This window comes from Scyliorhinus canicula, chromosome 6 (assembly GCF_902713615.1).
Source record: "Scyliorhinus canicula chromosome 6, sScyCan1.1, whole genome shotgun sequence".
Taxonomy (NCBI): domain Eukaryota; kingdom Metazoa; phylum Chordata; class Chondrichthyes; order Carcharhiniformes; family Scyliorhinidae; genus Scyliorhinus; species Scyliorhinus canicula.
The window spans coordinates 178134404-178146500 of NC_052151.1; the positions used below are offsets into that span (position 1 = coordinate 178134404).

At 45.9% G+C, this 12097-nt stretch overlaps 1 protein-coding gene across 1 annotated transcript in view; it reads left to right on the plus strand.

Annotated features, from left to right (window-relative positions):
* The window catches only part of LOC119967677 (pecanex-like protein 2), a 332932-nt gene extending 325222 nt beyond the window's left edge, over positions 1–7710 (plus strand). Inside the window, exon 35 of the mRNA XM_038800498.1 lies at positions 4286–7710. Within this exon, the coding sequence (XP_038656426.1) occupies positions 4286–4414 (129 nt within the window). The 3' untranslated portion in view covers positions 4415–7710. The remainder of the gene's footprint in view (positions 1–4285) is intronic.
* Positions 7711–12097: the final 4387 nt, after the last annotated feature.

Here is a 12097-nt window from a genome sequence, read left to right on the forward strand (position 1 = left end):
CCTCCTATTGACCTGTCGCTGATATCTCCCTTTGAATGTCCTGGCCGCACTTAGTGTCTCCTTCAGCTCCAGGTAACCCTGTTCCAGAGGATCAGCATCTGGCTGGGACCCGGCTAGGACCTGGGTCCAGCGGACAGCCGACTGCTGTCTCGCCTGGGGGTTCCTGACTTGACCTGATGTGCATCAGCAACTACGTGATGCTCACCAGATTGTCCCCCAAAAGCCTGTCCACTAACGTTTCCCACTGAGGTGTGTGCACCTGCGCCAGTGGAGGGTGGGGATGACAGCTGTGACGCATCGATCGTGGCATCCTTGGAGCTCTCCTCCTGGGAGGCAGGGGAGGGAGTCACCCGGAATGGTCCATCGCTGTTGGCTGGAGGGCCTGCGGGAGAATGGACATGTGGTCAGTGGGAGGGAAGGGACAGTCGGAATGGCAATAACAACTCACGTGTGACAGATCCTCCGGGTGGGGCCCAGTGGATCCTCACCTCTGCGGCATCCGCCAGCTTCCGCGTTGGTGACTGCCTTGCCCTCGGCCACCCGTGTCACTTCCAGGGCCTGTTCCTCAAAGGTAGTGAGGATTCTAATGTCCACACCCCTCCGCCAGTCTGGGCTCTCTCCCGGCGATTGTGGGAGAGCTTCTCCTGTGGAGACACAGAGAGGGCATAGTTAGTCGCACGAGTGGTTCATGGTGGTGGGAAGGTGCGGGTGTGAAGGAAGGGTGGGGGGGGGGTTTGAAGGGTGAGGGGGATGAAGTGAGGGTTGAGGGACGTATGGAGGGCTGGAGGGTGAATGCTTGTGTGGGGGTGGACAGTTCTGGGGGGGGGGGGGTTGGTGTCAATTCACCCGTGCTGCCCAGTGTAGGTCGTTGAACTGCTTGAGATGCTGGAAGCCAGTCCTCCTGATCACATTCCCCAATCTTACGGCCACTGCCACCTCATCCCAGGCTGCACTGGCTGCCCTGTGGCTCACCCTCCGGGACCCTCAGAGGAACAGGAGATCCCTCCAGGCCTCCACTGTATAGAGGAGCCTCCCCAGGTCTGCATCCCCGAATCTTGGCTGTGCAACTGCTGTGTATGTGCTGCCTGAATTTGTTGGGCGGAGGGGGGGAGGGGGGGGGGGGGGGGGGGGGGGGTGGCTGGCGACGTGGTCCCGGTGAGTCGTCATTTGCGCTGAGAAGCCCGTGGGGCCTTGTTAAGTGGACCAATTAACGTTGAATAGCGTTGCTTGCCTGGCAGGGCAGAGCGCAGGAAGCTTGCGGCAGTTCCCGCTCGCTACCGCACTTAGAAATCTTTCTGGTTAATCGCGCCCATTGTGAATTTCACAAACTTGGGTCCTAGCCATTGGGGGTGGGGTGGTGATTCTTTCTGTGCTTTTATTGATTTTAGAAAAAATACTGCTTTGTGTTTAAACCTACTTTCTGAAAACCAGGAGATAATCCACATTTTTAAGTGAATTATCCACAAAAGAGATGAGTCACAAGGCTGCCGAGCAGAAAATGGTGGCTATTAGTGGAGCAGAAATTAATCCCTCTTTGACATCTCAGTACACACCTGGCAGTCTCCCAAAGATTGTGCAGGAACAGATGGTTCTTTATTAATTAGTGTATAACCTGAGAGTTTGGACAAGGAAAACTGAGTCATCAGAAAGTGAAATAGTGAATTGTTCCAAACAGGATAGTGTTGAGGCAGAAGGGGGGGGGGGGGGGAAACCTTGCCCAAGGTCAAGAGGATGAATGAGGAATGTGAATCGCAAGAGATTCTGTCCTGCAAAGTTGTGAACACAAAAGGAATCTGGAAATATGGCCAATTTAAGATAGCTTCACCACCAAGCAGTGAACCATTACTGTATCAAATCAAAATAATCACAGAATAAAATCTTAGATAAACAAAGAGAGAGATCAGAATGAAGGAAAGTGTGAGTCAAAGAGCGAAACGGAAAGAGTTGAGGCAAACAGAAAAAGAAAGGGAGGTAAGTTGGGTAAGTTGTTAGAAGGTATTCTGACAGGCAAGATCAACAGGCATTTAGAGAGGCAAGGACTGATTAGGGACAGTCAGCATGGCTTTGTCAGTGGGAAATCATGTCTCACCAATTTGATTGAGATTTTGAAGTGGTAACCAAGAAGGTAGATGAGGGCAGTGAAGTCGACGTTGTCTACATGGACTTTGGCAACATCTTTGACAAGGTATCACATAGTTGGTTGTTGCATAAAGTTAAATATCACGGGTGAGGAAGCCAATTGGATCCAAAATTGACTCAACGACAGAAGACAAAGAGTGGCTGTGGAGGGTTGTTTTTCAAATTGGAGGCCTGTGACCAGCAGTGTGCTTCGGGGATCAGTGCTGTGGCCACTGTTATTGGTATTTATATTAATGATTTGGATGAGAATTTAGGAGGCATGGTTAGTAAGTTTGAAGGTGACACCAAGGTGACACAGTGGACAGTGAAGAAGGTTATCTAGGATTGCAACAGGATCTTGACCAATTGAGCATGTTCACCGATGAATAGCAGATGGAGTTTAATTTAGATAAATGTGAGGTGATGCATTTTGGTAGATAAAATCAGGGCAGAACCTACTCAGTTAATGGTAGGGTGTTGGGGAGAGTTATAGAACAAAGAGATCTAGGAGTACAGGTTCATAGCTCCTTGAAGGTGGAGACACAGGTGGTGAAGAAGGTATTCGGCATGCTTGGTTTTATTGGTAAGAACATTGAATACAGGAGTTGGGACATCTTGTTGAAGTTGTACAAGACGTTACTAAGGCCATACTTGGAATACTGTGTACAGTTCTGGGTCACGCTATTATAGAAAGAATATTATTAAACTAGAAAGAGTGCAGAAAAGATTTACTAGGGTGCTACCGGGACTTGATGGTTTGAATTATAAGGAGAGGCTGGATAGACTGGGACTTTTTTCCCTGGAGGGTAGGAGGTTTAGGGATGATCTTATAGAGGTCTATAAAATAATGAGGGGCATAGATAAGGTAGTTAGTTAGCATCTTTTTCCAAAGGCAGGGGAGTCTAAAACTAGAGGGCATAGGTTTAAGGTGAGAGGGGAGCGATGCAAAAAGGTCCAGAGGGGCAATGTTTTCACACAGAGGGTGTTGAGTGTCTGGAACAAGCTGCCAGAGGCACTAGTAGAGGGGGTACAATTTTGTCGTTTAAAAAGCATTTAGACAGTCATATGGGTAAAATGGGTAAAGAGGGATGTGGGCCAAATGCGGGCAATTGGGACTAGCTTCGAGGTAAAAACTGGGTGGCATGGAAATGTTGGGCCAAAGAGCCTGTTTCCATGCTGTAAACCTCTATGACTCTATGAAGAGGAATGATAGGTACAGGGAACAAGAGCAATTTTATTTTGTCCAGGAATGCAGCATTAGATGATCGACTAGTTTACAAATGTTTGCTTGCCATGTGACCATTTATCTTCAAATATCCTCCCACTTTCCATTATCCTGGTATCCTTAGTAGAGCCAAAGCTGTAGATTAAACAGAGTATATTAAATGATCTGATCAGAGAGCATTGAAATAATCTGGTTGATTGCATATTTCTGCCGCAATCTACACGAGCACCCAATCTCTGAACGATGCCACCACCTTTGAAAATCCACCTTGTGACATTCTTTAACAAATATCAGATGGTCAATTTGTTTCCAATGGATGTTCTTAATTGATTGGAAGTATCTGTTCTATTAGTTACTTGAAAAAGAGGATATACCTTTTTTAATGTTGAAGGAGATAGCGGGGGTTATTTTGGTGAAAGACTGAAAACAGGTGTTAAGTGGATGTCATTTTAGACTTGCCTATTTGGCTGCAATTTTGGTCCGAATGGCTGATTAGCATAATTTGAATTTTCCTGGCAGTGCTAAAACAAACACTTGCAGGTTCAGCATTCAGAAGCTGAGTACATGCGGTTTTCAGCAGCAGGATTGGGTCTCCCAATTACAGGGGCCCCTGTAGCGGTCTCCCTACGAAAGGGTTCCGGGAGTGGTGGTGATGGAGGGGGGGGGGGGGGGGGGGGGGGAGGGGGGGGGGGGGGGGGGGGGGTGTGTCGGGTTGGGTCACCCCTGTACTTGGGGAGTGGTTGACCTCGGGTGGGAATTTCGGGGCACCAGGCGGGTGGAGCCAGAGAATCCTGCCCATAGTCTCCCAAACGGAGAATCCAGCTCGAAACTTTTACAGGGCTAACAGGAAAGAGCAAGGAGACGATCTTATCGGATAGCTCTTTCTAAGGACAGGGCCAATATGTGTGGAAGGGATTAATTTTCTTTCTCATTTTTTTAAAGGGCACCTCTGATGCCTGGTCATCTCTCGATGTTACAAGTTCCAGCCAGCAGAAAGATGCAATGCAAACAGATGATGTTTCACGCTCTGAGAATGGAGAACATAAATTACGGGATGAAAGAAGAATGTGACTTCTTACCCAATGTGAGACCAGAACCACCAGTGACCTCTTGTGTGTAAATTGGAGGAGCTCAGGTCTAAATGAAGCAATCAAACCAGTGACAAAGCATAGAATTCTAAAGAGAGAGTAGCAATGGGGACATAAAACTGGAGCAAATAATCCAGTAGAATTATTCTGAATTAAATGCTGAATATTGCTTTGTTTCGTGAAGTGAATGTACACTTTCATTTTAAAAATCAAATGCTATCCCATCGAAAACTGGATGCCTGTGAATAACAATGTCATTTCAGGTGACTATAAAGGTTACATTCCTGCTTATTCAGCCAGACAGCTGAACCTGAAATTGATTGGACTTCCTCAATGTTCTGAGTTCCGAGAAGAGAAGTAGGGTCACGTGTTCTTCGGTTCGATCATTCTGACGAACAAGTAGATGTGGGTAAAAGCTGATGCAAGGTCACGAGAAAGGAATGACTGAATAGTCCCTCATATATAGTGCTTCTCTTAGAAAGTCTAATCTTCCAGAATGGATTCTCAAATATTATTAGAAAGCTGGGTGGATGCTTATGAATGATGTATTCAAATCATTGCTGATGATCTTGTGTTGTATTCCATAGCTGCGGCCACATTATATAATTTAAACATATATTGAACCTTGATTGATCCACATTTGAAGTACTGTGCACAGTCTCCATATGATACAAAGATTATAGTGACACTGGTGAAGGTGCAAGAAATATTCACAAGATTGATACTGGAACTGAGCTGTTATATCTGTAAGGAAAGATTAAACAAGCTGGGCCCCTTTCTGCAGAAAAGAGAAGGCCAAGTGGTGAGTAGGGGTCTTTAATTTTCTGAGGGGTTTCAATAGGGTTGGCATAGAGATATTTTCACTTGTGGGGAAATTCAAAACTAGAGGCCATGAATATAAGAATGTCTCTAATAAATCCAATAGGGAATTCGGAAGAAACATCTTTACCTGAGGGCGGCACGGTGGCGCAGTGGTTAGCATTGGACCTGGGTTCCATCCCGGCACCGGATCATGGTCCGTGTGGAGTTTGCACATTCACCCCGTGTCTGTATGGGTCTCACCCCAACAACCGAAAGATGTGCAGGGTAGGTGGATTGACCACGCAATTTAGCCCCTTAATTAGGAAATTTTAAAAAAATCTTTACCAAGAGAATGCTTGGAATGTTGAACTCACTAAACACGGAGTGGTTGAAGCAAATCACTCTCATGCTTTTAAGGGCAAGCCAGATGCACACGAGGAAGAAAGGAATAAAAGGACAGACTGATGGAGTGAGATGACAGTGATGAGTTGTGAATTAAATGATTAAATCAAAGTACACTCCAATCTTTGAATTGGCATAACTATGACCTTTCAGTTGCTCATGGTCGATGAGTAGAATCCATTTGGCCACTGATAAATTGCATTAACTGTTAACCTGTGACTCCCGATGAGATGGCAGAAATGATGACAGTAGGTGGAAAGAGGTACATGCAGAAATGTATGCAGTACATGCAAAGACCTGTTGGGCCAAAGGATCTGTTCCTGTCCTGTAATGCTTTGTAAAATTATAAAGTGATTATTTATTCCTTCTAGGTCTGGTGTTGGAGAACTCAAAGAATGGAAGTATTTTAAAATATTTTAAAATAGTCAGGATTGTGGAGGGACAGGGAGGAGGAGTTTGAATGAATCCCTACGGTTAAAGCCGACGGGGAGAACTGGTGGAGGGAAGGAGCAGAAAGTTCCATTTATAATTCGTTTAGCATCCATATCCAGAGCTGAGCTCCGGCTCTCACCATTGGTATGTGCTTTGCTTACTCTAATGTTTGTGTTTTGAGGACAGGGTAGAAACAAGGCAAAAATGAACAAAAATAACCATGAGTGGTGATAATGAAAATCTGTGCTAGTTTAACAAAGGCAACTCCTTATCCATGGACTCAGGTGGAGACATAAACTAACTGTTTGCTGGGCAAATACTCACCTTATTTCCTAATGTTACTTGGCAAAATAAATAAAGAGTAGTAGACACTGCAGTCTTTCGGGGATTTATCATGTGTTTGAAATATGCTACGAAAGTAGCTCTTGCATTACTACCAGCAGTCAACTTTGAGATTCCAGACCAGTCCCACCCTGAATGTATCAAAACCTTGACAAAGGATCACCTGGACTCGAAACGTTGGCTCTTTTCTCTCCCTACAGATGCTGCCAGATTTCCTGAGATTTTCCAGCATTTTCTCTTTGGTTTCTCTCCTGCTCCACCTCCGGAAAGGTCAACCCATCCAACAATTGTCTAATTGCTGAACCCTCCATTGGAGACTCTGACTCGTACAACCCACGGTAGAAGACCTCAAACACCTAATTAACCTTCTCTGGGGCAGAAACTATCCCACCACCCAAAAATCTACCTCAGCTGGTGAGCCAACAGACAACTGGCTTTCTCCCCATTCTCATAGAAGATCCCCCTCAAGTGACGCAACTCAAGTGACAACAATTCAAACTCCATTGGCAACTTATTTCTGTCCACCAAAAGCTCTGCGTTGAGGCAATCGAGTACTAGTGGTCTACCTCAAGAATGGAGTCCACCAACCTCTGTCTCTCCACCTTCCCAGATTTATCCTTATGTGCCCTAAAAGAGATTATCTCCCCCCACCCCCCACTTCAACTATAGTCTTCAGAGCCTCCCAGAGAATGGACGGCGAGACCGCCTCATTCTTGTTGAACTCAAAATACTTCCCAATGGCAGAGGATACCCGCTCATAAAATCTCTTGTTCGCGGGCAATGCTGTGTCCAGTCTCCACAAAAGTCTCTGAGAGCTGCCCAGCTAGAACACCAGGTCCAGAAAATGTGGAGCATGATCCGATATAAAGGTCATCGAGTAACCCGCCCCCTCACCCAGGGAGAAGAGACCTACCCGCTACCATGAAGAAATCAATTCAGGAGTAGTTTTCTAGAGAAAATACCCTTATCCCTCAGAAATATAAATCTCCATGTCCCCCGCACCCCCATCACTTGTTCCACAAACACCAATAACACCTTCACCACCTCTGATAGACGCCAAACCTTGAACTCGACCTATCCAATTTAGGATCCAAAACACAATTGAAGTCACCCTCCCACCCCCATAATTAACTAATGAGATTTGAAATCTGGGATAGACACCAGCATCTTGCTAATGAATGCCGTGTCATCCCAATTTTATGCTTTTTACGTACATAAAAAGCAAGAGGGTAGCCAGGTAAAGGGTGGGCCCACTGAAGGACAGGCAAGGGAATCTATGTGTGGAGCCAGAGGAAATGGGTGAGGTACTAAATGAATACTTTGCATCAGTATTCACCAAAGAGAAGGAATTTGTGGATGTTAAGTCTGGAGAAGGGTGTGTAGATAGCCTAGGTCACATTGAGATTCAAAAAGACGAGGTGTTGGGTGTCTTGAAAAATATTAAGGTAGATAAGTCCTCAGGGCCTGATGGGATCTACCCCAGAATACTGAATGAGGCTAGAGAGGAAATTGCTGATGCCTTGACAGAAATCTTTGGATCCTCACTGTCTTCAGGTGATGTCCCGGAGGACTGGAGAATAGCCAATGTTGTTCCTTTGATTAAGAAGGGTAGAAAGGATAATCCAGGGAACTACAGGCCGGTGAGCCTTACATCAGTGGTAGGGAAATTACTGGAGAGAATTCTTCGAGACAGGATCTACTCCCATTTGGAAGCAAATGGACATATTAGCGAGAGGCAACACGATTTTGTCAAGGGGAGGTCGTGTCTCACTAACTTGATAGAGTTTTTCGAAGAGGTCACAAAGATGATTGATGCAAGTAGGGCAGTGAATGTTGTCTATATGGACTTCAGTAAGGCCTTTGACAAGGTCCCTCACGGCAGACTGGTACAAAAGGTGAAGTCACACAGGATCAGGGATGAGCTGGCAAGGTAGATACAGAACAGGCTCGGTCAGAGAAGGCAGAGAGTAGCAATGGAAGGGTGCTTTTCTGATTGGAGGGCTGTGACTAATGATGTTCCGCAGGGATCAGTGCCGGGACCTTTGCTGTTCATAGTATATATAAATGATTTGGAGGAAAATGTAACTGGTATGATTAGTAAGTTTGCAGACGACACAAAGGTTGGTGGATTTACAGATAGCGATGAGGACTGTCAGAGGATACAGCAGGATTTAGATTGTTTGGAGACTTGGACGGAGAGATGGCAGATGGAGTTTAATCCAGACAAATGTGAGGTAATGCATTTTGGAAAGTCTGATGCAGGTAGAGAATAAACAGTGAATGGTAGAACCCTCAAGAGTATTGACAGTCAGAGAGATCTTGGTGTACAGGTCCACAGGTCACTGAAAGGGGCAACACATGTGGAGAAGGTAGTCAAGAAGACATACGGCATGCTTGGCTTCATTGGCCGGGGCATTGAGTATAAGAATTGGCAAGTCATGTTGCAGCTGTATAGGACCTTAGTTAGGCCACACTTGGAGTATAGTGTTTAATTCTGGTTGCCACACTACCAGAAGGATGTGGAGGCTTTAGAGAGGGTGCAGAAGAGATTTACCAGTATGTTGCCTGGTATGGAAGGCATTAGCTATCAGGAGCGGTTGAATGAACTCAGTTTGTTCTCACTAGAACGACGGAGATTGAGGGGCGACCTGATAGAGGTCTACAAAATTATGAGAGGCATAGACAGAGTGGATAGTCAGAGGCTGTTCCCCAGGGTAGAGGGGTCAATTACTAGGAGGCATAGGTTTAAGGTGCAAGGGGCAAGGTTTGGAGGAGATGTACGAGGCAAGTTTTTTTACAGAGGGTAGTGGGTGTCTGGAACTCGCTGCCGGAGGAGATGGTGGTAGCAGGGACGATAATGACATTTAAGGGGCATCTTGACAAATACATGAATAGGATGGGAATAGAGGGATATAGACCCAGGAAATGTAGAAGATTTTAGTTTAGACGGACAGCATGGTCGGCACAGGCTTGGAGGGCCGAAGGGCCTGTTCCTGTGCTGTACATTTCTTTGTTCTTTGTTCAATTTGGTGCATACCCATTGACCAGTACCACCTGCGTGTCCGCCAATGACCCACTGATGATTACGTACCTCCCACATGAGTTTGTCAGTATTTTGCCCGCAGAAATGGTCACCTTCTTAGCAATCAACACTGCAGACCCCACACCCTACAATCAAAACCCGAGTGATATACCTGGCCCACTCATCTCTTCCGCAACCTTAATTCTCGAACGGATCTCTTGTTTTAAAAAAAACACATCCGCCATCATACTTTTCAAATGAGCAAACACCTGGGACCAGTTTACTGGTCGATTTAACCCCCTCATATTCCAGGTTATCAACCAGATCAGGGGCCTCTGCCGCCTTCTCCTTCCAACCCATGATCAGCATATCCATTCTGTGAGGTAATCCAGCAGTGCCTCAATCTGTGCCATTTTTGGGTCCACTCAAGATGACCACCACATCCCCCATAAAGCCAGTTGTAAAACAAAGGAATCGTCACCATCAACAGTCCTCCCCCTTCCACCCCCCTCATCCCTCCCAACCCCACCCTCTCCTGAACACCAACCAAACAGCCAACAGAAGAACAAAAGCCCCTTTCCCTCCATTCTCAAATGGAAAAACAACGCCCAGTCCTCCTCTCCCCAAAATAAAATTCAATACTGCAATATATAAATTCCAACTTCACCCAGAACAAACACTCACCAACAAGCCGAGGCACAACCCCAAGCCCTCTTTGCCATCTTGACCTTTAGTGCTCTCCGCTACTCCGCCAGCATCACCTTCTCTTCCTCCAAGAAGACAATCGGCCTTCACTGTGGTCAGAGAGTGCCACCTCCACCTTCTGAATTATCGTCCCATGCACCTCTATCCACCGGTCCATCTTGTCTATGGCCACCCAAATTGGGGCTAAAGCCCCCTCCATGGCCTTCTACAGGTCCTCAATGACTGCATGCTGCTGTTGTTTAAATTGGTCAGTCATAAAGCTAACTAACTTCTCAGTCGTCCACTGAGGGGCCACAAACTCAGAAGAAGCATCCGCCATGTTCTGCCTCCTCGGATCAAGGAACGTTTGATCGAGGAACTTTTGATTTGAATGACACTTCCTTGCCCGATTTCTGCTTTTAACTATCTCTACCGAACATTACTCGGACAAGAGGGCCTTATACCCTCAAATTACACCAATTTCCTCCAAAATGTCGCCCATAAACCAGACAGAAAGGCCAAATACCTTGGCAGGAGCCACCACGTTAACGACTGCTCACCACATCACTGCCATTGGAAGTCCTGAGATGATTTTTAAGCAATGAGCTCCTATGATCTGGAATTGATCACCTCAAAAAGTGGAAGCAGTTTCAATAGTAACTTTAAAAAGGAAATAAAGAAAGCTTTGCAGTTATATCATGCCTTTCACATTTTCAGGACATAACAAAATACCTTACAGCCAATTAAGTAAATTGGACTTGTATTCACTGTTGTAATGTAAGAGAGGTAGCAGCCAATTTTCATGCAGCAAGCTGCCAGAAAAAGCAATGTGATAATGACCAGATAATAATGGCCCTGAACTTCCACGCAGTGACAATCAGTTGGGTCATGTATTATTTTTGTCTTTGTCTTACCCAACCCTCCCACTCAGGCCGGGCAACGACTGTGCAGTGAAACATGCTCCTGAGGCCTTCAGTTGAATGCTGCTGGAGTAGAGGCAAAGAGGCCACACACCCTTCTCTATGGCAACACGTCGGTCAACTGGGGTTGGGGGAGTGGGGGAGGGTTGTGTGTGTGTAGACATTCAGGGGGTTGAGAAGGACAATCGCAGGGGAGTGTTAAGCCTGGAAGAGGTGGTTGGGGCTGTCCTCTGGGGAACTCCCATGTGGGGGGGGGGTCTAGTCAGGGGAGTGTGGGGGAAGCGGTTGGGAGTCTTGTGGGTAGGGATGGGGGGGGGGGTGGAGTGCCATTGAGGTTCAGGGAGGTGGGGGTATTCCATCAGAGGTTGGTTTGTATCTGTCCAAGAGACCCAGAAGCTAGAAATTGTTTTAATTGTAATTTTTTCTGGGTAACAATTAGTGTAAGACAGGCAAACAGGAAGTGCAGAGAAATAAAATTAAGAGAAGGTAGCTACAGTTAGAGCTCACACTGACACAAGTACAATAGACCAAGTGACCTACTTCTGCTGTAAACCCTATGATTTCCTGGCCATGGGAACAACTAACTGGGTCAGGCCCTCTGACTCGGCTTCTGCTCGTGGATAGAGGGTACACCGTTTGTTTATTGCCCATTTATCTTGCTCCTTTTCTCCAATTTCCACTTTGCCTTCCAGTGTGATCATTTCTAATAGTTTATTCATGAACAAAATCCTTTGCCTGCTGTTCCTTCTTCTGTGCTTATGAAAACAACTTGCATTTATATTGTGTTTTTTACATGGAAAAACGTCCCAAGGCACTCCATGGAAGCATAATCAGACAAAAATAGCAGTGCAATTCATCTTTTCACAGGGTCTTGCCTGATAAAAATTGACATCAGTCTCATTTATGAGGCAAAATTGTATTGTACAGCTGCAGAGAACCATTCTTAGCCTTTGTAGCATGCGCTGTAAGGTGGAAGAGGAAAGATATCCTCTGTTAGTGAACAAATTCAATATTTCAAACCACTTCACATAACGGCTACACAAAAGTTTCGATACCTGTAATT